This window comes from Petromyzon marinus, chromosome 27 (assembly GCF_048934315.1).
Source record: "Petromyzon marinus isolate PM22_M1 ecotype Great Lakes invasive population chromosome 27, UKy_Petmar_22M1.pri1.0, whole genome shotgun sequence".
Lineage (NCBI taxonomy): Eukaryota > Metazoa > Chordata > Hyperoartia > Petromyzontiformes > Petromyzontidae > Petromyzon > Petromyzon marinus.
The window spans coordinates 4,872,792-4,897,996 of NC_133693.1; the positions used below are offsets into that span (position 1 = coordinate 4,872,792).

A 25,205-nucleotide genomic window follows, 5' to 3' on the forward strand; every position below is an offset into this window, starting at 1 on the left:
TCAGCCTCCTTCGCTCCAGCCAGCCGGAGGGCTATAGGAGTAGGTCAGTGGCTAGGATAGATAGCCCGGAGGCTGTGCCTCCACAGGTTGTGGGTGGAAGGGGCCATTACCCCTTCATGTTAAGTCCTGGTGAGTGTTGTTAAATATATAAATAAAACGTGTTGCTTCCTACTACGACTCCGTCTCCATACACGACTACTACATATGCACCATCATTCTCACAAAGGGTAACCCTTCGCCACATTGCATCATCTATAACAATAAACACATGGCCATAGCGACAGCACTTAAAATGTAGGTTTTCGTAGCCATTATGATCCATGTCATTTGGGTTAAACCCCATCCTTTAATTCCGAGTTCATTACCCGATGAAGCTCGAATCAGTTTGAATCAAGGGTGGGAAAAACCCGATTTTTTTGCCCGACAAATCGGGTTATTGGTTTTAATGTAATTAAACCCGATTTTGCCGATTAAAACCTGGTTTTATTATCGGCGTCTCGGGCACACTTCAATCCTGCTCCTCGTCGTCGTCCGCCGCCACCACGTCGTCTTCGTCGTCGCTCTCACTGCTGGACTCGGTGTTGTCGCCGTCGTCGGGCGTCAGGTAGTCGTGGAACGCGTTGAGGTTCGACTTGATGAAGACGAGCTTCTCGACTGTGCTGGGCACCAGGCCGTTCCTCAACTTGGAATGGATGAATCCCATCGTCGAGAAGTTTCGCTCAGACGCAGCGATCGACGTGGCCATGCTGAACAGTTTGATGGCGATCTTCTGGAGCGCGGGATAGTCGCTTCCGACGAGTGACGAACTGACGAAAGTCTGGGCGAGGGCCGAACGCACCGCGTGACTCACGTGCATGGCGGCTGAGCCCGGGCCCCGGCCCGAACGCCGCTAATGGGTGGGTGCGACTGAAATCCCGACTTAACTTTAATAAAACCGGATTTGGGCAGGATCCAGGTGCTCCGGTTTTATATAAAAAACGATTAAAACCCGAATGAATAAAACCGGGCCGTGCCAGCCTTGGTTTGAATCAAACATCGTCATACGTTAAGTCTGAAGCCACCAGTGGAGCTTTATTGATAATACTTTTCTCAATGCATTGACACGTATCAATATATATTCTTGGTTCTTTCGGTAAAGTCACATAGAAGGGAAACAAATTTTCTTGCTGTGGTTTCACACCTGATGATGATTGCTTGTGTTGCAGTCGAAACTTCGTGATAATTTTATTGTTTTATATTTTTATTATTTTATTGTTTCCCTTCTACGTGACTTTACCGAAAGAACCAAGAAAATGAATCCCTGCAGTCACGAAAGCTTTAAATCACGTATTAATATCTTTGTAGACGTGACAATTGTCAGGTAGTAGACAAGAATTTCGGCAAACACAGTCACTACGTGGTCTCACCCAAAAAACAAATAGGGCTCAACATTGGTAACCCAGTGGTAGGCCATTGCCTATACTTTAAAGCTGCACTTGTTGCAGCATCGTCGCAAAATTACGAATAGCTACACAGCACTTCTTCCTTTCAATTGTATAAATTATTCCTGTTACATGGCTTTGGTTTAATAAATACCGTCAATAAGAAATACGTACAAAGTACTCTTTTTTTAAATACCCCTGATACAAGTAGCCATGAGACGTGTAATTATTGCATTTTATTAACGGGACGCATGTACACAGTTGACGGCAGGAACAAAATATGTGCATTAAAACAATAACAGCAATATTTACAAAAGTCCTTGAACTAAAAACGGGAGATGTCTTTATTTGTATTTAGGGGCACCTGAGTATGGGGGGACTGACCAGACCGCATTCTTAACTGGATCTGAGAGCTGGCCAACAATTGAAAATCTTTCCGCTACCGCACCCACTGCCTCAGCCGGGCAAATTAAAGGATCTGGCCCAGGTGCCCCTCGATACCGTCAATATTAGGAACGTTGGTGCTTGTATTCTTGGTTCTTTCGGTAAAGTCACGTAGAAGGGAAACAATAAAATAATAAAAATATAAAACAATACAATTCTCACGACGTTTCGACTGCAACACAAGCAATCATGAACGAATCTCTCATGGTAGCCAGATGGCTTGCAAAGAACCTGTCTTGGAGAAGTCAATGTCACGTGAACCTACTGAATTATAACAGTGATCTGCCACGAAAGAACCAGTAATATGAATCCGTGCAGTCACGAAAGCTTTAAATCAAAAGTTGGTGCTTGTGTTACAGACTACATGCACGTGTATTCATTTAAACTGTACAGCAAATATGTCCCTTAAGCAATGCAAAATCGATTAATGCAGTTGTTCGTTACTCAAGTAACAAACATAAATCGTCGCACCAGTAGGGGATGGGACTATTAGGGGGGTATAAATGAGGAATTTCTAGCTCTTAATATCAAACTGCCTAAAACCAAATAGCCTATGGCCATTTTCACCAAGAATGTGTCCGGCCTTGTAAAATCTAAGCCAATCATGGTTGACCCTACAAAGTACTTGGATGAGTGGCCATCACACACAGGTTGACAAGCTACAGAGGTACATTGTGGGCAGCAGAGGGCAGTGTAGCAAAAGCCATTGCTGTACTTTACTTCAATGCTCTGAGAGCTGGCCAACAACTGAAAATCTTTCCGCTACCGCACCCACTGCCTGCCTTCACCAACCCGCAGTGGCCAGCATGGTGGAATATGGTCAAATTACTTCCATGGCCCGCACAGTGCGGGGAGGCCCTCATCCAGCAGCGGATTGACAAGCGGGTAGTACGTGTACATACCAGTGCCACTGGCCCAATTTCCCCTTAGCGGGGGGGACCAGCAGTGCCACTGTGTGTAATTGACTTCCCCAGGGTGGGACCACGCAAACGAGATCTCGGGCAGTTACGCAGACATATGCATTCAGCCTTCAATTAGCGCGGTTGACTACGTACAGTGCGAAAGCCGTTCAACATACAAACGTGGTTGCACTGCGTACACTCATTATATACCAGGTGGAAAAGGCATCTGTACCTTAAAAGCATGTGCCTAAAACAAAGTCCGATGAAAGCCATTAAAGCGAAATATGATTTCCAATTGAAATGCAAATACATGGTATGCGACACTACAAAAATGCTGAAGTACATATATACACACATTGTATGCAACACTATATCTATGGGCTGAATAATAGTTTTGCAGAACATTCATCTATACCCGTATAAGAGTGGATTATGGAAAACAAATTAAAGTTTAGGTAAATACGGCACTACAAAACAAAAAGCACAATTTCCATATTCCCAGATTATAAAACGCACTTCCACCTTGCCACCGCCCCCTGTATTTTAAAGCAAGTTAGCGGATGCGGTCTTACAATCCTGTAGGCATGTTTGACCAGGCCAGCATACCTTCATTAACACCGGGCACAAGTTTGGAGTACGTGTTCATTTCCGGAGTGTATTATAATCTGGAGAATAGGGCCACGTGTAAAATGCACACTCCTCACAGTGTGCATTATATATCAACATCAACGGTTTCTGCGTGAAAGCAGAACACGACGCTTTCAATCACAAAAAATATACATTGTACAACCAGTGTGTGTGACACACACTGCCTAACCCACTGCCAAGGCCATTAACGTCTTCGCTCAGACCAACTTAATGCAGAGGGGAAGTTTATTCCAGTGAGGGGGTGCAAGGAGGAATAAAGACCGAAGAACAGGATTGGGCACAGGGGAGAAGGAAGAGGAGACCGAGAGAAGATTGTGAACGAAGGGGACGAGAAGGAGGGGTCGTGAAAGGAGATGAGAGCAGCGAGATGAGGTGGGGCAAGGCCATAGAAGAGCTTTAAAGACGAGCATCGGGTATTTGAAAAGACAGCGGTGTAGTGAATGGGAAAGCCAGTGGAGTTGGAGGAGAGGCGAAGTGTGCTTGTTAAAGGGGAGATTGAGACCAACTCGTGCAGAAGCATTCTCAATTCGTGAGTGGGGGGCAGAGGCAGGGATACTAAGAAAAAGATAATTGCAGATGGTTAAGAAGATCAGAGAATGAACCAAAAATTTGGCGGCATAAATGAGGGCGGATTTTCCTGATGCTTGATATGCAGCCATTAAATAGGCACCGGCTAGTTAGCGGGCATTGGTCTGCAATTAGAGGGGCAATGTTGTTTTGTGGGCATCCCAATGAAGGAATCTGCGAGCAATTTATCGAATTTGTCCAATTTGGATGACGACTTCAGCAAACACGGCCTACCGTTCCAAATATGACGGGATATTTTAACGTCCAACGGAAAGCAGGCGGCGCATATTTTGACAGTTAAATACACCCGCAGTAATTAACCAGGGTGGCGAACTCGTGCGGCAAACGTGCCACCGCCGACGTCGTCCCGGAACGTCAGGGAGCCTTGGGAGGCCGGGGCTATGAAGCCGCACGTGGTGCGTTTGGCAACGCACGTCAATTGTTTGAGAAGGACTTTTTGATGAGGACGCAGCCGTGGCGGTAGAGGGCGCAGGGCAGCCCGGACTGCAGCGTCCAGGTGTTCTTCTCCAGGTCCAGCACCTCCAGGTTGCCCAGCGCGGGGCCCTCGGGGCTCACGAGGCCCCCCGTCGCGTAGATCCTGTTTCCGCGCACGACCGCCCTGGGGATAAACAAAAAGAAACATCACATTGCGGTGAACGCTCCAAGACTTGCAATACACGGGTCGCTGGTTCGATCTGATCTCCACACCGTGGCAGTTGAAACAATGGGGCAAAGTTTCTGAACTCTCCCTGCATCTCTCCACCCGGCAGTGTAAATGATTACACCGCAGGTGGGCAGGTTGTGTGTTTTGGAGTAAAGTGTGGGTACTGCCGCCTTTTCCAAGACGTCTGGCTAGCGTGGAAGTCTAGGCCAAACACAGTCTACAGCAGTGGTTCCCAACCTTTTCTGGACCCGCGGTGCACTATCAACGCTCAGCATTTTTTCGCTTACTTCCATTCACCAAAAAACATAGTTTTTCAAAATTAAAACTTACCCGTAAGCACTACGACATGCCGTAAAAAGTATTAATTTGCTCTTTATCGATTAATCTAAATAGCTGTGGAATGGGCAAATTATAAAATATCAAACAGAGTATCTGCAACAGTTCCGGAGACCACTTCCCCAAGGCCTTGCGGAGGAACACAAGTGAGTGGCCCATGATCCACAGGTTAGGAACCAAAAATGGCCACAAACTGAAAAGGCCATACACATTGCAATGGTAGGAGAGCATAGAAAAATAGTGTTTGTGATGGGAACACACAAGCTAACCAAATGCTTGCCCTGCTTATAACCCGAATGAACTAGCCAACCAGCCACCATCACCAGCTCTACCAATGATCTTAATAACCTTAACCACCGAACCCTTAACCTAGTCAATTATCCATCCAGCCAATAGTAACAGCCATCCAACCGAGCCTAACTCTACAAAGCCCCCCCCCCCTGCCCACTTTCCACTTGGGGGGCAGATGACGACAGCCTACTTGCGGCCCCACCCTGTCGACGGGAAACCTTCACACCTAACTCCATCGCTTCGGTGACCAATCCTGCCGTCTGGACCATCTCCCGGGTCAGGGCGGCGAGAATCGTGGGTGGTGGTTGCCGCGGAAACGTACCCGCAGCACTGCCGAGTGTAGTTGAGCGTGGGACCCGACTTGATGTTCTCCTTCTCGGGGTCGTAGATGGTGGTGGTGCGCGAGAACGCCCCCCCAAGGATGTAAATCAGCCCGTTGAACACCACAGCTGGCGCATATTTGTTGTCTGCACGGGACACAAGGGTTTAGGGGTTTAAATAGCTGAAGGTTGAGCGGACAACTTAAAATAGGATTCAACATCAAATAATGCTGTGGTTATTTTTTTTTTTATTCCTGGATCTTGTCCTGAAGATGTTTGACGTAATTTCAAGCGAAACATCATACCTTATAGCTAAAATTCGTTGTAAGATATTGCTCAAACTTACTGATGAGCTCAATCAATAACAATTGGTGCATGCAACGCTTGTACATGTGACACATTTGTTTGGTTGTCGGTGGCTTTACCCAAAAATGAATTATGAATCATAATGATGTGAAAAGGAAAGTGTTAAGGTAACAAATGACATAAATAGCAGTTCTAGACAAGAACTTGAGCTATATTCTTGGTTCTTTCGGTAAAGTCACGTAGAAGGGAAACAATAAAATAAAACATATAAAACAATCCAATTCTCACGACGTTTCGACTGCAACACAAGCAATCATCATCAGGTGTGAAAACCACAGCAAGAAAATTTGAAAAAAGTGGCGTTTTTTTTCAAATTTAAGCTATGTTGTTCAATACCTGTTACGTTGCATGAGCAGATAAGGGTGTGAATTCACACATCCGTTTAACGAAAGACAGGTTGTATTATCAGGTTCGCACCTGGGTTACAGAGGAAGAATATCGCAATAAACAAATATATAATATAATTGAGAATGTGATAATACATTTTCCTTTCATTGGCAACCTTGTTAATAGCAAGTACACATTTTATGCCCCTTTTAAAATTGCCAAGAATGCCACCCGATCCAATCAGACCCCAGGAAGCTAAGCTGCGCTGAGCCTGGTAGCACTTGGATGAGGGCCCACCATGCACAAAAAATTGCTGTTGTCGGCAATTGCGGACAGCAGAGGACAGTACAGACAAATCACTTTTCCCACCTTCATCAACCCATGCTGACGTGCGAGGTGAAGGATATCAAAATAACCCTCATAACTCACAGGGTGTGGGGGAGGCCTTCATCCTACAGTGGACTGACAAAAAAAGTTTGTACGTGTGTGCACGTTTTTTTCTTTGTATTATGGTTACCGAGCAGAGGCTCAAAGGTCCAAACGCAGCACTATTAAAGTTGCAATGGATAAGGGTTAATACATTTCTCGAATTGAGCAAGGTTAAATGAATATAAAGGAAAATAAAAATGTGTTGTAAGCGTCGGTTCGCGCTTGCCTTCACTCGTCGGTGGCTTCCCACGTATGGACAAATGTGTAACTTTACCTTTTAACTTGGTGGGAGGCACGATATGACGGGAAGGGGATTCCGAAGTCGGGCGGTAACAGAAGTGTTTTGGACCTGCAGTGCGTGCGGTGGTTGAATGCGGTAAGGATGGGACAAATTTACATACGCTAGGCTAATCGCACCTCCAATTGGCCGCACCTCCTCCGATTAGCACGGTTAGCTACGTACGGTGCGAAAGCAAGTTCTCCGTACGTACATACGTTAAAAAAAAACACAGTCAGACGCGGCGAGTAGCAAGCACCCCCTTGGCGTGCTGTCGCGTCCCGCGCGTTCTCGGGACGCGTCCCTCACCAATCATGGGCGTCTCAATGAAGCTCCAGGAGTTGATGTGCGGCAGGAAGGACTGCATGACGTTGGCCGAGCGGCCCGCGTCGTTGATGCCGCCGAACATGTAGAGTCGCCCCCCGTAGGTGGCGGCCGCAGCCGAGTGGACGGCCCTGGGCATCGGTGACAAGGCCTCCCACTGGTTCGTCACCGTGTCCAGCCTGGAGACGGTGGAGTAAGCGAAACAACAAAAATAAAACATTGTCATGGCCAAGTGAACCAGCCGATTAACTTTTCGAAAATATGTATCCGTACCAGAAGTACAGCGAAAGCACAGAACCAATGATAAAAATGCAATAACACTACTAACTTCACATGCCTCATGAAAATAGTTTTGGGAAACGGTCCTTCTTACTGGCGCATGAGGTTATTTTTTTGTTGTGCTTGTGCATAACTGTCAGCATAGTATTACCAAATAATCTGTTAAAATTTTATAGGAAACATATCATTATGATCGTCATATCGAGAAATTCGATATCATTTCCTATCGAATGGTGAAACATTAAATCGTGGCAACCCTGATGATTAAACCAGTAGTAGTAGTAACAGTAGTTGTAACCTTCTTGGTTCTTTCGGTAAAGTGACGAAGAAGGGAAATAATAAAAATACATAATAACATTTATTTTATTATTTCCCTTCTACGTGACTTTACCGAAAGAACCAAGAATATGAATCCCTGCAGTCATGAAAGCTTTTAATCGAAATTTAGTAGTTGTAACAACAACAAAGGAGCATTGACCTCTCGCAGTGCGTGAGTGTGCTGGAGCTGCCCACGCCGCCCAGCGAGTAGAGCTTGCCATCGTACACCAGGCCGCTGTGCCGACCTCGAGCCATCGCCATGCGGGACACCAGGCCCCAGCTGTCGCTCATCACCGAGTAGCACCATACCTCGCCCAGCGTCACGCCGTTCTCGATGCCGCCTGTCAATGACGTCAATTCCACTCGTTCAAACAAAGAGGAGACTTACTTATTCGCTCGCAGGTCCACGTCTCTTGCCGTGGACCTGCCTTGCCTAGGGAAGGAGCGTTTGAGATTGCTTGTCCTTGCCTTCCTCAAACCTATGAAGGCCGACACGGCACAAGGGAGGGAATTCCAAAGTCGGAGGGGGTGGGTGGCCAGCATTACACCCTGCCGCCTTTGTCTCCCTAGTGGCGATGTTTACACACCGCACCGGGTACTCATTTGAGGCTAAGTAGATCTAGCGGAGACCCAGGACCGGTTCAGAAATTCGTCACTGGTGTTGGCCATGAGCGGGAATCAAACTCGGGTTACCAGGTTCGTAGCGCGGCACGCTCACCGCTACACCACCGCTCCCCACACTGTCACCTCCATCAGCATCATCACAATCAATTCTAATTGTAATAAGAGATTATTTTACAAGAACAAATACATTTAAAAAAATGGATGTACCGCCCCTTTGTCAACCCGCTGATGTGTTGGTCATGGGGGTTGTATGACCATACTTCACCACGCTGGTCAGCGTGGGTTGGTGATGTAGGTGTTCACGGCACTGTGCTAACAAGCCCAATGACCTGGGTTGAATTCCTGACCAAGGCTTTCAGCCTAAAGAACATAAGAGGTCGAGCAACTTGATGCATCGGCACTAGCGTTGTGTTCGCCACGGGTGACGCATGAGGATGCTGACCGGTCAGGTAGATATTGTCGCCGGCGCTGACGACGCAGTAGTGGTCGCGCTCAAAGAAGGGCAGGCTGGCGAGCGGGAACCACTTGTCAACCGCCGGATTGTAGCAGGTGACGGCCGTGAGGCTGCGGTGGCTGGCGCCGTCAAAGCGTCGCCCGCCCACCAGCACGATCACCTCCGACACGCCTGCAACGCACAAAGACAAAGATCTCATGTATAGCCTTCACAGACTGTTGGGGCAAGTGCTGTTAGTGTGCACCTATGAAGGCCGGAGCGGTACTCGAGGGGGTGGTTGGCCAGCGCCACGCCCGACCGCCTTTGTCTCCAGAGTCGACCTCGGGGATGCCCAGGACCAGTTCAGATAATCGTCACTGGTGTTGGCCGTGAGCAGGAACCAAACTCGGGTTGCCGGGTAAGTAGTGCAGCGCTCTAACCGCTGCGCTACCACACATGCGCACACGCACAGCGTTTCTGGCACTTCCGTTTCGTGACTTTGCCCGATTACCCAAGCGCTGAACTTTTCCAATTAAATGGATTAGGGAATGAGCAAGCAAGGTAGCCGAATGGGTCGGGGCGTCAGGAGCAACGAGCTCACTGGCACCACCGTTGTCTAAGGTGGCGACTTTTATCACGATTGTGCCATTTCCCGCGTAATGTCAGTGCTGTGTTAGAGATCGGCTGGATGACGACCTCCCCACACCGTGTTGGCCGTACGGGTTGTTACCGGTTGCTGGTTAGTGCAGGTTGGTGCTGTAGCGGTCCACGCACTGTGCTTACCAGTCCAGCGACTGATTCCCCTCCATATTATTTGCAATATCCTGAGCATTATTTTTGCCAATTAAACACATATGCATTTTTCTTCCTCGTTTTGGGCTGCGTCTCCCTATAAAGTTGCACGTGAGTGGATGACAGGGAAGGCCGGGCAATGGGGTGGTGGATGGGTGGTGGTGACGATGGAGGGGAGGGGGGTGCGTGGAAGGGAAGGAGGGGGAGGCAGCGACATAGGCCGTACCCGTAGCGGCGCGTGGCCGTGTACGCGCCGTCTGCATGTCCTGGCGCGAATTCGGCAACATGTGGTAGCGCTTAGCCTCGTTTACGAGCTCGCGGCAAGCCTCGGAGGAGCGCACAATGTCCTCGTTGTCCACCGTGTTCAGCAGGAAGCTCGGGTGCAGGAACGGCAGCCGCACCACCGACAGCACCTCGGCGGCGTGCTGCGCACAGATTTCGTTCCGTATTAGAGTTTTATTTGGGTGACATCGTGTAAATACGTGTCGTTAAACCCGCCACCACCCGACACAGCCAATTAGTAAGGTTGGCCATATAAACAAAGCATGCCAATAATTTACTTGTACAGCACACAGGTGTGTTGGAGAGTAAAGCCACAACATTTATAATCCGAGTACGACGTTTCGCCAGTAGTTACAACTAGCATCATCAGGCGACAGCCATATTTGTGGAGAAATCCTCCTGTTTCATAGTTAAATAGAGGGATAAATGTGATGTCGTTTGGCAAAAACGTGCGTCAAAGGAGGCCAGGACTTAATGTCTCCACGGCGTCTCTGGATATTTATGCCGCGGTCAAGTTTCGGAATTTTTTATCGGCGTCGTGCCACGAGCAGTGTAACCGTTTGTGTTAGAAAGAATGGCCCAAGGAAGTTAATATCACGGAGATGCCTCTGAGACCCCTTCAAGCTGCTTTTGATTTACATAATCGGGGACAGCATTTTACCACGCACCTGCTCTGCGTATGCATTCGTTCGGCAACCGGAAGTCAATGCAGCTTGGCGAGCATGGGACGGACACGGTCGGATCTTGCAGTACCCATCACGGCATGTGCCGGTAACGATACGCACGAGAGCACAAAACAACAGAGCGGACGCTTCCGAACGCGGCCTCCACCACGGGGTAAACGGGCGGGCACCTGCAAGCGGGCGCAGATGTCCTTGCGCACCCAACGGATGGCCAGGTCGTACACGAGCTCCTCCGTCTTGGCGTTGAGGTCGTCGTTGGCGAGCAGCGACACCAGCTGAGCGCACGATACGCTCAGCACCTCCTCGCGCATCGCCAGCTCGGGGAAGTTGGTGAGAACGAAGGCACGCGCCCGTCTCTCCAGGTCGGCACTGCCCAGCGCTTCCGCCATGGCGTAAACACCCAGGCAGTTGCTCACGCTCAGCTGCTTCTCTGTGTCGTTCACAATGATGTGAAGTGAAAACAAAAAAGTAAAAAAATCGATGCATACGCATGCTTGATAATGCGACAGTGTCCAACGTGCTTTCACCCGCAGAATGTTTTTAATAAGACGTATACGGATGCCAATAAGACATCCGGCCAGCGTAGAAGAGTGGGACAAAGACTTTCTAAGAGCGCTCTCTAGTGGAAGCACCTTCCGTCAGTAGTCACGTGAGCAAGTGATTGCAAGGCTGAACTTTTACCCTTTATGAATGCTAATGTGAAACTGTCGGCGCAAAATGCAACTTGCATATTTGCATATAGCCCTTTTTTGGCTCCGATTTGTCTGCAAGTTTTTGGTGACCCTTGGATCAATTTGGACAGTTTTAAAAACGGGAAGCCCCAAACAGCAGGACAACTCTATGTTGAAGTTTATCTAACGGCGGTCGTACCTAGGTAGGCAGTGCAGACGCGGCAGAAGGAGGCTATCTGCAGCGTGCGGGCGGCCTCTGCCAGGGGGCGGGCGTGAGCGATGCTCTCCGACACGCAGCGGCCCGTGTAAATAAACTCCAGCAGCATCTCCATCACCTGGGCACTCACGCCCTCGACATGCAGCTCGAGGGCCCGCAACTCTGGACCAGAGGGGGGGGGGACACCGCCCATGCCGGTCCCGCTGGTCGGGACGAAGGTGCCCGACTGTTCCAGCTGCGTTCTGCATTGGCAAAGCAGCGCCAGGGGGAAGACGGTTACGCGCTTAAGTGGCGGTCGGTGAGACGATGGCGGGGCAGGCAAGATTCTCCGTCATTCCGCCGTGCTAATCGTCACTACTAGCATCCTGGGCCATTCTCCATCCACTAGCACGTGTTGTTCTGAACGGGCACGCAGGGAAATTCGAGCTGTAGCCGCTGACCGTTGGAACGGAAGCGCATTCACACAAAACCAAACACTTTTAAATGCTGATGCGGGGTCCGTTTGCAGCTCGTATACCTACAATCATGAACGCTCAAAAAAGCACATGGTACACGTTGGGTCTCCTGGGCAGCGTGGCATCTGTATAAAATGTTAAAATGCAGCAGACAAGTGTAGGCAAACAATCACTGTGTTCATTGTTCCATTCACTCAGCAACTGCCAGCTCTCTCTCCTATAAAGAACCAACATCCATTCACTGCCACCGTCAATCAACAATCTCGAACAAACGGAGCCAAACCATAGCACCTGCTAGGACAGGTGCTATGTCACGAACGCACCCAGTTTGCCGGAAACACATCTGGTGACCTCGCATCGTTGCCGTGTTCTTCCTTGGGATTAAAAGCGATCGTTATTGTCTTGTGGACTTATTCGGAACCGTACTCTTAACCCAGCTTCTGCGGAAAGGGGGCAAGATTGGTGGTGGTGGTGGCCATCGGCAAATTAAAATCAATAATTATTCGGCTCAACAAACTGTTTTGAATAATTCCACCTTGGAAGGATCTGCAAGCAAATGTCTTGGCACAGGGAAGTGGAAAGGCTTGCAAACACATACAGGCAGAGAGAAACCCGACGACAAAATGGAAAAGCCGACAGAACATCAGACGAAAAGTACTCAACTACTGTACTAATTATGTTATTGGTAATTTGAATATATCTCGTCGCAGATTTGTTTTCTTCCAGTGTATCACTTGTTCTGAATGAAAAATAATACCCTGTGAACAACGGACGTCAAAGAAAGACAAGTGGACGGGACATTCCACACAACACTCTGCGGAGCAAAATTATAAATCAATCATAGCACAATGAATGATGAGAGAGAAACGAAGGAAAACAAATGTAGATTAACTGGGAAAGGGTAGTATGAACAGGAGAAGATCGATGACTTGTTGGTAGTTTTTTTTTTATATTTTCGAAAGGAACGGGAGAGTAGCGGGTAGGGAAGGAGGTGGTGGGAGAAACGATTGCGTTCGGCAAACCTTTTGATCAGTTCCTTGAAATAAGGAGAGCAGGAGGCTAGAACGTTACGGTGAGCATCCACGGACAGTCCACCCTGAACTATAAGTTTCACGTCAGTGAACTCTCTGTCATGCCGTTGCTGGTTCATTTCATTCAGCATTTCTGCAAGAAGTGGACACACAAACACAGCCAGGGGGAACAACAACAAAAACAGAGGAGGGGGGAATAACACCAACAAAGTTATTTTTTTAACACTTCACAAAAACTTTGGATCCTGGCAGATGGAGTTTGATGCGTCGGAGTCAAGGGGGGTCTTGGGTGGGGTTGGACCAGCCAGGGCTCCCAATGGGGAACCGTCACCAACAGCTGAGCCTTCCTTCTCATCCGCACTCAAACCTGGGAAGCACACGCGCTCTCATCGCACTCGCTGGGCCGCCGGGCAGCCACCCACGTGTTGGTTTAAAAAGCAGAGGGTGGGGGAAGGCGGGAGGTGGAAGAGGGTGTGGGAAATAGGAGAAAAAAAATACGTCGGCTTCGAGTCTTGAGTCTGGACGAACCATGGACGCTGAGGAACCCAAGGCTGTTTCACTGTCAGAAACAAGCTCCGATCACAGACAGACACTGACTTCCTTTTCCTTATCAATGTAAAGTTCTTCCTCCGAGCCGCCGTCAAAATCACAGTTTTATGCAGTACTTACTGCGCTGTATCACAGCTGCACTAACGCTGCTTGATTGACCTATATAAACTATGAGGGACACTGACTGGACAGAATCACATTACTCTTTAGTGGCAGGCAGTCCATGTCCTGTTGAGAGAAAATAAAAAGGTCACGAAACAGAATATTAAAAAAACTGTACATTTCACAATGGGTTTGACATATTTAAGACTATGAATAGTTATTTATTAAATTACTTTAAAATAATTCCAGCAAGCGGTTTAAAACTACAAATAGGAATGGCCTAACACCTAATGATACTACAAAATGATTCACGTGGTGGTGGGAGTCGTGGCGAAGCGGTTACATCGTTAAGCGATAAACCCGGCAACAAAGGTTCAATTCCCGGCCACAGCTAAGATCAGTGGCAAGTGCCATCCTAACTAGAGTTGAGCCACCACCTTCACCACCTTACACTGACCAGTGTGGCGAAGTATAGTCAAACAACCCCCTAGACTGGCACGGCATGGGCAGGCATTCATCTAGCAGTGGATTGATAACCGTGGATTTACAAAGGACTGTGAACATTACCTTTCCAAAACACAAAAGGAGATGTTACACGAAGTATTACATCGCCAGGTGACGTCACACATCACGTCGTCTGGACGCGATCGTGCCCACGTCATCTTCTTGGCCGAAAAGGCTTACCCATTATATCTGGTTAAATTATTGGCAAGCGTAGGGTAACCCTTTAATCAATATGGCTAGTTTTATAGATATTAAGTCTCGTATAGCAACACAACTTTTGACTAAAATGTAATTCATACTGGATCATCTTTACGGGAGTTATCGGGAACTGCCTACACAGACAGACCGAGAAAGACAGAGCGAATGCATACGCGCTTTCAACTTTACTTGGAAAGTGTGAGCAAACAAAACTTGGCAGACAATACCTATGACATATACAATAGGAACACAAGACAATTATTGTGTCAGTCGATGGGGGACAAAAACGAACAGGAGCTGCACACGATAGCAAGCAAATGACAAGCCATAACGAAGCGGTCTGAAAAACGGCAATTATGATAAACGTTGAAAACAAAAAGATATGCTTAAAAGTTATAATTATGAACAACCATATTACTCATTACACTTTTATCACAATTGCATTCTATCACGAAAGAAGATACTTCCTGTACATGATACAATTTACTAAATGATAACCTCAATGACGATATCTGTTGCCAATTCCTGATCTGCCTAAGTTTGTTCACATCACTTTAGGTTCACTCTCACAACATGTGTTTCGTCATTGCAAACACAACTACTGCTCAGTTGCTCGTGAAATCACTGGACAGGAAGTTGGTACATAGGATGACATAACTAACCTTTAGGGTGGTCAGGATCGCTGAACTCCATCTTCCCATCCCTCATTTCTTTTTTCATCTGCGGCAGCTGGAGACCCACGGTACCAGGGTTCTGGAGCATGCCATTTAGCGGCACACCAGTAATCATCGGCACCGCCGCATTCTGCTGCTGCTGTTGCTGCTGCTGCTGTTGCTGCTGCTGCATGCCCATCATGAAATGGCCAGGTGGCGCCTGCTGTGCGAGATGTTGCAACAGAGGCTGGGCCACCTGGTTCATCGCTTGGGCAGCCTGGTTCATGGCCAGGCCCGTCGGTGGCAACGAGAACATATTTGACGGGAACGGCGAGCCAATCCCGTTTGTGCCGAGACCCGGCGCCAGCCCCGCTGTGGGTGGAACGGGAGGCACGGGCGGGGGGAACTGCATGAGACTCGAGGACGAGGCGAGCTGCATAAACGGCGTCGAGCTGAAGGCCGAGGATGCGCTGCTCGTTGAAAGGAAATTCGGCGGCAATGGCAACAGCCCCTTCTGCTGATTCGGCTGCGTGGACAGAGTCAAGCCAGGCCCCAGCAGGCGAACGGGAGGAACAGCTGTTATGTGCTGTGGCTGCTGCTGTGACTGCTGCTGTGGCTGCTGCTTCTGCAGTAGAATTGAGATCAGCTGCTGGTTGAGAGCGCTCTGGTTGGACGATGGGAAACCCTGAGCTGGTGGCTGGTTTAGTAGGGAGTTGCTCTGGCCAAGCCCAAAGCTGTCCTGGGTGGAGGATCCACTTTGGTTCTGCAGCAGCCCTGACATCCAGGTTGGATCTGAGACAAAGGAGACACGAAACATGTAGGATTTAAATAACACTTTCGCAAGCTGCTTGTATTTTTTTGTGTAGTGAGTTCAGCTGAGTCGCAGACGTACTCTTGGATGCAACACATTTATTTAACACCAACACACGGGGTAACTGCCCCTTAACAGAATAACAACCTATGGTGGTGACCACCAGGCTAACTACACTAATTTCTACGTAACTAGCTACTACGGACCGGGACCACAGCTCGGGTCCAGGTCCACGTGTTGGAGACTCGGTAGAATGTAGACGTAGATGAAGGTTTCAACAACAGCCGGTCCCTCTGGGGGACCCGGCTTATATCCTTTGGTGTGGCTGGCTCTGCCCGTGGCCACGACCACCTTCCAGAATCATCGAGCAGGATCTGGACCCGGACCACGTGACCACCCCCCAGCCCCCACTTGGGGCTCCTTTGTATACTTAACTGGTGACGTGTCCTCTTGGGTCAATCCGAGTGCCATGGCCTTTAGTCACCTCATTCCTACGGCCGGCACTCCCACACCCTGTCCTGTAGGGGCTGGCACTGCACGCCAAGCGTGGTGCCACCTCGCGCTAGCAATCAGCGCTCACCGAGCCCCTCTAGGGCCGGTACTACACCCACATCATCGCGGTGTCCACGATGTCGTTACATCACATGCCGTGCCTCTCTAGGGCCAGCACTGTACAGTGACATCCGGCGATGTCACTACATATGTATAAAAATGTACTAATTTCTCTGGTCCATTGACAATTGTCCACGAAGCCTTTGACTGTAGCTCCTTGGCTACGGGGGGGTTGTAGGAGGGGTGAAATAGCTCGGGATGATCACATCAGCCCCTCGCTTTGGAATCCTCCCTCGTTACTCTCGCATTCCATTCATCACCACGACGACGGACCCATCGAGGTGAGGTTTTTCATGAAATGCGTAAATAGTTATAATCTTGTGGATGGCCATGTCAACATGAGTTTGAAATGTTGATTGAAAGTTTTCTCGTTATGGTCAAGTGTGCAGGCATAGCATTTCAATGACATCGCTTTATGGATGTGTTAAAATGTATTGGAGTTGCATTACTGCAGCGCCATGGCACACCTGACGGACTTGCAAGTGCTTTAAACTAATCTCAGACAGTTAAGGGTACACGACCTTCGTATCAACAAGAGCTATTTGGTTCTGCTTTGTATATACTTATTTTAAGTTGTTGATGTAAAATGTGCACAGAAATGTAAAATGTTGCAGCAGGTACTGCATTTTACACCTACAGTTTACCAGTACAGCATATACTGCACGTCACTGCTGACATATATGGTCACAGGCCAATTAAAATTGTAAATGGTAAACGGTGCGAAACAGGAAACGCATTGCTCATACCACTGCTGACAGAAGGGCCTTCAACTAGTGGCAGCCCTGGAGAGCCAAGCCCCCTCTAAAGAGTATTTTGGGAAACATCTTAAGAGGTGACAGTACACACACTTTACTCCACCACATGCAAACTGCCGATAGACTGTGGTGTAACCATTTCGTGGGTGGACTTAGGTGGTGGGGGCGAGATTTTATTGACTTTATATTGCTCAGCTTCAAATGCCAGGCTGGGAAATCGAAAATGTAACTTCAATCGGTTAAACATGTCATATTTTTCATATAAAGGAAACATGAGCATAATTATACTGATTCATCTAAATGTGCCAATGGGGTCTTCATGAGGGCATCTGTTTACGCTGACCTCTTTATCATTGACTGTCTCGTGCCACGTTGCAGGAGGCGTATATTAGGAAACTGGATCGGATGTCAGTCTCTGACGCAACCATAACAGGACACCAGGCACACGTTGCCTAAACGCACTTACTGCTTTTCATTTGCTTAGACGGCGGCTCGTCCGTGTTCCAGGGAATGTTTCCAAACTGCATGCCATCAGGCAGCAGCTGCGATGGCTACCCACGGAGTAAACAATGCACAAACACAGTACACGTTGTAAGAGAAAAATATAATTAATGTAACCGTATTCTAAGAGACGAACCGGAAACTATTATGCACCACAAACTTGTGTCCAGTGTCAATAAAGTTATATAACGCTGGTCTCATATGCACACACACGTATTGGATTATACGACACCTCTAAGTGCAATCGCCTCGCATATACTTGTTTCATCTTCTTTGGTTCTTTCGGTAAAGTCACGTAGAATGAGAATAAAATAATAAATTGATAAAATAAAATAACACAATAATATTCTCTCTGGTGAGAATTCTGACTTTACCGAAAGAACCAAAGAAGATGAATCATTGCAGTCACGAAAGCTTTAAATCGAAATTTATACTTGTTTCCTTCGGTATCCCTCTCGTGTGTGAACATCCTAAATAACTGACAAAATACTTACGAAGTAATCAGTTCATCAAAATAATTTAAAAAAATCCATTACCCATTACATCAGTACTTTGTAAAAAAAATCCAGAGTAATTGACCGCACAATAGGCATATGTAATTTCCGTAATAATGTTTTGTGGTTCTGAGAGCATGTGCGCTGTAAGCATTACAGATTGTAAAGTTACCATGATCAGAACACTTATGGCAGACTGATGTTGAGAGTTTTTAAAACCTTTAAGTGATATTCATTCCTACTAAGAACTATATCACATCACACAATCAAGACAACAAAATACAATTGCAAAGTTAGGCGAAACTGAGTGAAACGTCGTATCGTGAAAAATTACAGGAATGTTGACCTTTTGCACCGTACGTCGCCAACCATGTTAATCGGGAGGGGCGGAGGGAAGGACTACAAACTAAACACAAAATGCAAGTTCTAAAACAATACGTTTTCAATCGAAATTTAAAAGTGCACAGCTCCAGTATAACGCGAGACCCACCCTACCCTGAAATGCACGTTGGACTGCGAGTTGAGCGAGTTGGTGGCGAGACTCTGTATGAGCTGAGCCCCGGCCGCATTGCCCATGGAGAAGTAGGACGACGCGGGAGTGGAGGCGTACGAGGACACGGAGCCCGCGAACCGCGAGCCACTGCCGACGGCGTGGTTGCCCCCGCGGTCCCGTGAGCCTCTGGAGACGAAGTTTCTCTCCAACCTGCCTTGCTGCCGTGACATGATCCCAGCTGCACCGCCTATGATGAAGAGTCGTGACCGTTATGACAATTGTTACTATCATAATTTTCATCATGAGTCAAACTTGTTAAACAAGACACAGAAGGCCTTAACTGGTTCAGAGTTTGCTTGCTTAAACAAATTGTCGCCTTATAAAATCGGTCTGGAATACCAATAGGCCGATGGACTAAAACATTGAATTTACATGTGCAGACACAAAACTGAGTTCTGATATGTATCTCTACTCAATGTCCCACGGCAATGCATGAGTTTGTATACTTTAATGCATTTACCTGATTAGCCGGTGCAATCCGTTACCTATTTCCCATTCATTTTCATGTATTCACCCACTAAACGCATTATCCCCTCTGGCTTGTTACCGTCACTGGAAATTTGCCATGCGTACAAGCCCGGTAGTTTGATACGCGGAACGCCTCCAGAGGGAAATCTCGATTTAAAAATCTATTTTTTGAAGAGAGAATTGAATGACGGCATTCAATTTGGGCGAAGAGTTTACAAGCAGTTGTTTACAACCCGTGGTTCACGCTGCACAGGGGGGGAAGAAGTGGGGGGGGGGGGCTCACAGGCTGCGGCATGGATACCGTGCAGCGGAAATTTTCGAATGCGTGGTGCAGGGAACGTCGACGCGAATGTTGACGGCGGCAATGCACGCACGAATACACAATATGAAAAATGTGCCTTACACCGACTTGATGATCTCTCTGTGTATGGTGGCCTTTGGGGCAAATGTGTAATTTCCACCACCGGTTAAGCGGTATAAACAGATGAGCATCGCCTTAACGCTCATTTGAGGAGCAAATCAAGTTGACCCCGCAGAAGGTCGATTCGTTAAGGCGCTTTCTGCCCTGGTGATTTTTTTTTATTTTACGAGAATGAAGACGAAAACCCAAAGTTCGCACATCCGCTGGCAACTGTGCTGCCATTCGTTCAGCCACTCCGGCGCGATGGATTAACAAGATTCACGATTACATAAAAAAAAATCGATTTTTTTACAATATTATTATAAAGCTAGGTGAGAACTCGTGAGACCGGGATAGACTCTGAGGCTCCACCTAAGAGAAACCTCACTACAGCAAATGCTGTCCTCGGGAATCACTAAGATAACGTAGGTCCTGGAGTTACTATTTCTTATTTATGCTGGAGGCATCCGATAAGCTAGAAAGTTATTGTGTTCGCAAATGTCCAACAGGAATGTAGTACAGTCGAATGCATAATTTATCAAATGTATTATTAGTAGCGCTACTACCGATACCCCAACGAAGGCCTCATGTTCAGACGTGAGAAATAAAGCTGTCGGAAACGCATCCTCCGTATACAAACATGCATTGAGATGATTTAGATGATTTTGCTTCTATAAATGAACCTTATGGCGGAACCCCGGGGTACCTGCCCCGGCTCTCGCATGCAGTCATTTTTAGTCTGTTGATGGTCGGCGATGCGGCAATCGACTCATCTCGACGAGCTGTACACGATGCACTATCCAAAGCTAAAATTTTCGATAACGGATTTTTATGCTTTTTGGCGAGCATTGATTTTGGATTGATGGTACCCCAGTCGCGGAGTTAAGTTACACCCCTGGAAAAAAGTGTCCCAGAAATAAAATATTTAATTGTCTCGGCTATTTTGTATTATTTGGTACCCCGGGGCACCGCCATAACGATTAAATGTCCAAATGATGGGCCACTTTGTTGAGCTATCATTTTTGGCCAGGTCGCTTCTGAAAAATAAGTTAACACCTGTTTGTATGGGAATGGATTAGTTTTATTTTTTGGTGTTTGGGTGATTTTTGTTTACCTTTCTTGTACTTTGAGCTATCATGTTTTGTACTGTTTGTTGTAACGTTCTTACCCCGTGCTCCCACTGGTCATCTGTGAAAAAGAGCTTTATTGCTCATCTGATTCCTCCACAATAAATATTGATTCTGACAATGGCACTGCGTCGATTATCGCTCACCTCTCCAGGAACGCATCTTGAGCACTAAACAAGGTCTGCCTGTATTACCTAAGAATCCCTTATCCAGCAGTAGCCTTCCAAAAGGTGTAGAGTCTCATTATCAACGCCTCACGATTGGCCACAGCAAACTATGTTTAATATTGATATTCGTTTGCGACCCCAACTTGGCACTGTATATGTTATACCTACGAGAGAAATCTGGATCAGAAACGTGAACCCCGAGACTGATGAAACATATTGAACGTTGAAAAGCGATCCAAGAAGCCAGGAGGCACACTGGGGATGACACGACCAACACGAGAAACACGTGGTTTAGAGGAACGTATGCAGGTGAGGCAATGCTAACTGGTTAAGTATGTAGGTGGGTTTGGGTAGTATACGGCTCAATGCATGCATGTTGAACTTCCTTCGCACCGTACGTAGACAACCGTGGGGGGGGGAAGGGCAACAACACTAAAAACACAAAGCAGTTCCAAAGAAATTAGTTTTCAATCTATATTTAGAAGTGCATAGCTCCAGTGGCAAGAATGGATGGTGATACAACGCAGGAATAACTGAGTGGCGCGCAAAGGAGGATGTCCACGGCGGAGATGGAGCGAGATGAGATCGACTGCCGTGCAGGCGCGAGGGATAGAGAAGCCTTCGGAAGGCCTTTGTCAAGCAATTGATTGATCGTTGCTGCTGCTGACCCACCGCTGCAACGCTGACAAGAATGAACGACTCCTAGCGCCTCTGATTGTGTAGTTAATTATAACGTTACCAATTATAATCATTCCTCACTTTAAAAAAAACACTGAGACCCATCCACGGTCGGCACAACACGTGGCGGCCTACAGCACTCAACCACACTCCCGTCTCGACTAGTTTCATCACAGCCGGCAGCCAACTACGCAAGCGCGTGACATTCACCAACTCAACAGATAAAAAAAGATTACCTTTGCAGGGTCGTTAGGAGAGTCGTAGTAGGGATTACAAATTCGTCAATTACGAACCAAAAAGATAAAAAAATCGCCTACGACGTGATACTGACCCTACCCCCCAACCCCGACAATGGAGACAGTCAGCTGCGTGATGACGTAACGTTTACGTGATGTCACCACCCGCGCGGTGGCTCAACGCGTGACGTCACTACGCCGCCGCGTGTTTTTTCTTCACACGTGCGGTCGCGAAACGGTTTGGCGCGAATGACGTCATTGCGTAGCGTGCGGACCGACTGCCGTGCAAAATGACGTCGTTGGCTCTGAGTGTAACCGATTTAAAGTCGATTCTCAACGTTATTCGACACGCGCTTCGATTGTGGCGAGATTTGAAATTTTCATTCGCTGCGTACGTGGCGGTGTGGCAGCCTCAACACGATTTGCCACGTTCAATCCACTGCTGGATGAATGTCTCCCCCCCACCCCCAGCCCTCGCCATCTCTCACGGACCTCCCATACAATAAATAATCGCTCCATCTCCTGCTCGAACCAATGCTGGTGAACTGCCAGATGTTTACACTCTACGGTCTACGTAAAGGACCCGCTCGCTCTGTCTCTCTCTCTCTCTTAAATATGGGTCCGAGTTCTAAGGGACCGTCCATAAATGACGTCACGCACCTGGGGGGGGTCAGACATTTGTGACGATGTGTGACGAGGTAAGGGGGGGTTTGAGAAATGTGACGTCACATCAAAATGCGTAACTATAAATAAATAAAGACAACACGTTCTATTGAATTAAATAGACTTTGTAATAAATGTTTTCTCCTACAACATCAGAGTGCAGCACCACATTAAATACGCACTACAATGACAATAGTTTAAAGCGATTTGAAGCATGTTTTATTGGGGGGGGCAGAGCTTTGTGACGTCATATTTGAGGGGGGGGGTCTGACTTTTTGTGACGCCGTGTGACGACGGGGGGGGGGGGTCAAAAAATCGTCCAAAATCGCGTGACGCGTGACGTCATTTATGAACGGCCTCCTAAGGGAAAGCTACGCAGTAGATAAACACAAAATAATGATCAGCGTCAATGTGAGCAAGTCCGACCCTGCTGATGAGACGCTCAATGTTGAAACCGGTGCGGCGTTCGCTTGTGGTCGAACGAATGCTGCTGAACAAAATCACTCGGAGAAGGCCGTGTGACTGGGTGCCACGTGGGATGTGTACACAAACGCTTTTACATTCATGCGGTGAAACAGTGATGGGAACGGAGGTGCACGTTTGTATTTATTTATCTTGTGGTTTCAGACTGCCTTGCCCCTTGCTTGGACTCCGCACTTTCAATGAACGACTGAATGCGAACACACAGCAAGAGGAAGGATGTTGTGTACGCATGGTTGGCTACGTACGGTGCGAATGAAGTTCAACGTACAGTACATACGAAAGTTGGGTTCGTTTGAAGTTATATCGCTCGCACTTTTGTTTTTAAAAGGCGAAATAATAAATTTAATATTTTGGCCTGAAAAGTGGAGAGCTCAAAACGATTGAATGTGGATGCCCACTCCAACGTGGACACCCCGACACACCGACACACCACACCGTCACACCGACACACCACACCGTCACACCACACCTTCACACCACACCGACACACCACACCGTTACACCATACCGACACACCACACCGACACAACACACCGTCACACCACACCGAGACACCACACCGTCACACCACACCGTTACACCACACCGTCACACCGACACACCACACCGACACACCACACCATCACACCACACCGTCACACCACACCGACACACCACACCATCACACCACACCGTCACACCACACCGACACACCACACCGACACCCCGACACACCACACCGTTACACCATACCGTCACACCGACACACCACACCGTCACACCACACCGTCACCCCAACACACCACACTGACACCCCGACACACCACGCCGACACATCACATCGTCACACCACACCGACACCCCGTCACACCACACCGTCACACCACACCGACACACCACACCGTCACACCACATCGAGACACCACACCGACACACCACACCGTCACACCGACACACCACACCGTTACACCACACCGACACACCACACCGTCACACCACACCGACACCCCGACACACCACCCAGTCACACCACACCGACACACCACACCGACACACCACACTGACACCCCGTCACACCACACCGACACACCACACTGACACCCCGCACACCACACCGACACACCACACTGACACCCCGTCACACCACACCGACACACCACACCGACACCCCGCACACCACACCGACACACCACACCGACACCCCGACACACCACCCAGTCTCACCACACCGACACACCACACCGACACACCACACTGACACCCCGTCACACCACACCGACACACCACACCGACACCCCGCACACCACACCGACACACCACACCCCTAATCCTCGTTAGAATTCACTCCCAGACGAACGATGAAATTGTCTCAATTCTGAGCCAGGACTCGAGTCAATAATGCCAGTATGGCTTTTCTCTCGTTGATACACCACTTGTTGGTACTGTCTGCCGCTTGCTTACACGTAATCATATTTACACTGGAGGAATCCGATAAGCTATAAAGCTATTTTTTCACACATGGCCCGTATACACGGGGTGGCTCGTGTTCATTCATTCAGTCTTGTTCTGCCTCGTTCGTATTGACTCTCCGTCTTTGTATATTCCGTCCCTCTCGTTCCCTGATGGCTAAAACAACTCCACAACGCCCTGTCACGCACAACAAGTACGTATAATGCGGATCCACATCTTAAAAGAGGCACTTTCCCTTTCTCCCAGGTCCTGACACTTCGAGAGCATTGATTCCAGCACGCCTGCATCTGCCTATGTAGGCGTCGCACGTTGCAACCCAGCCCGAGTGCCCCCGGACTTAAATGATGCTGCAGATAAGTCCAGACGTTGGACTTGGTGGGTCGCGTAATGAAATACAGCAAAACCTTGGATTACGAGCATAATTCGTTCCGGAAACGTGTTTGTAATCCAAAGCACTCGCATATCAAAGCACTCGTATATCAGTTGTGATCACGTGACGCTCGGCAGACACAGCGTATACGTGCTACTCGTATTGCAAGACCTCGCTCGTTTATCAAATTAATATTAATTGAAAAGTTTTGCTCGTCTTGCAAAACACTCGCGGACCAAGTTACTCGCAATTCAAGGTTTTGCTCGAAACTTTGGCGAGACATATATGAAGGAGACATTGTTTATCTAAAACAGGGGTGGGGAACCTTTTT

The 25,205-nt window shown here is 48.0% G+C and overlaps 1 protein-coding gene across 1 annotated transcript; it reads right to left on the minus strand.

The window, feature by feature from the left end:
• Positions 1-1,644: 1,644 nt before the first annotated feature.
• On the minus strand, positions 1,645-22,068 carry LOC116946481 (kelch-like protein 29). Its single transcript, XM_032961405.2, has 13 exons — positions 21,910-22,068; positions 18,776-19,020; positions 17,752-17,836; positions 15,117-15,899; positions 13,093-13,234; positions 11,598-11,857; positions 10,898-11,157; positions 9,989-10,187; positions 8,980-9,162; positions 8,074-8,254; positions 7,302-7,495; positions 5,596-5,740; positions 1,645-4,601 (listed from the first exon to the last, which is right to left on the minus strand). Exons 2-13 carry the CDS (start codon positions 19,001-19,003, stop codon positions 4,418-4,420), a joined length of 2,844 nt encoding a protein of 947 aa, XP_032817296.2. The 5' UTR covers positions 19,004-19,020; positions 21,910-22,068; the 3' UTR covers positions 1,645-4,417.
• Between the last annotated feature and the right edge of the window lie 3,137 nt (positions 22,069-25,205).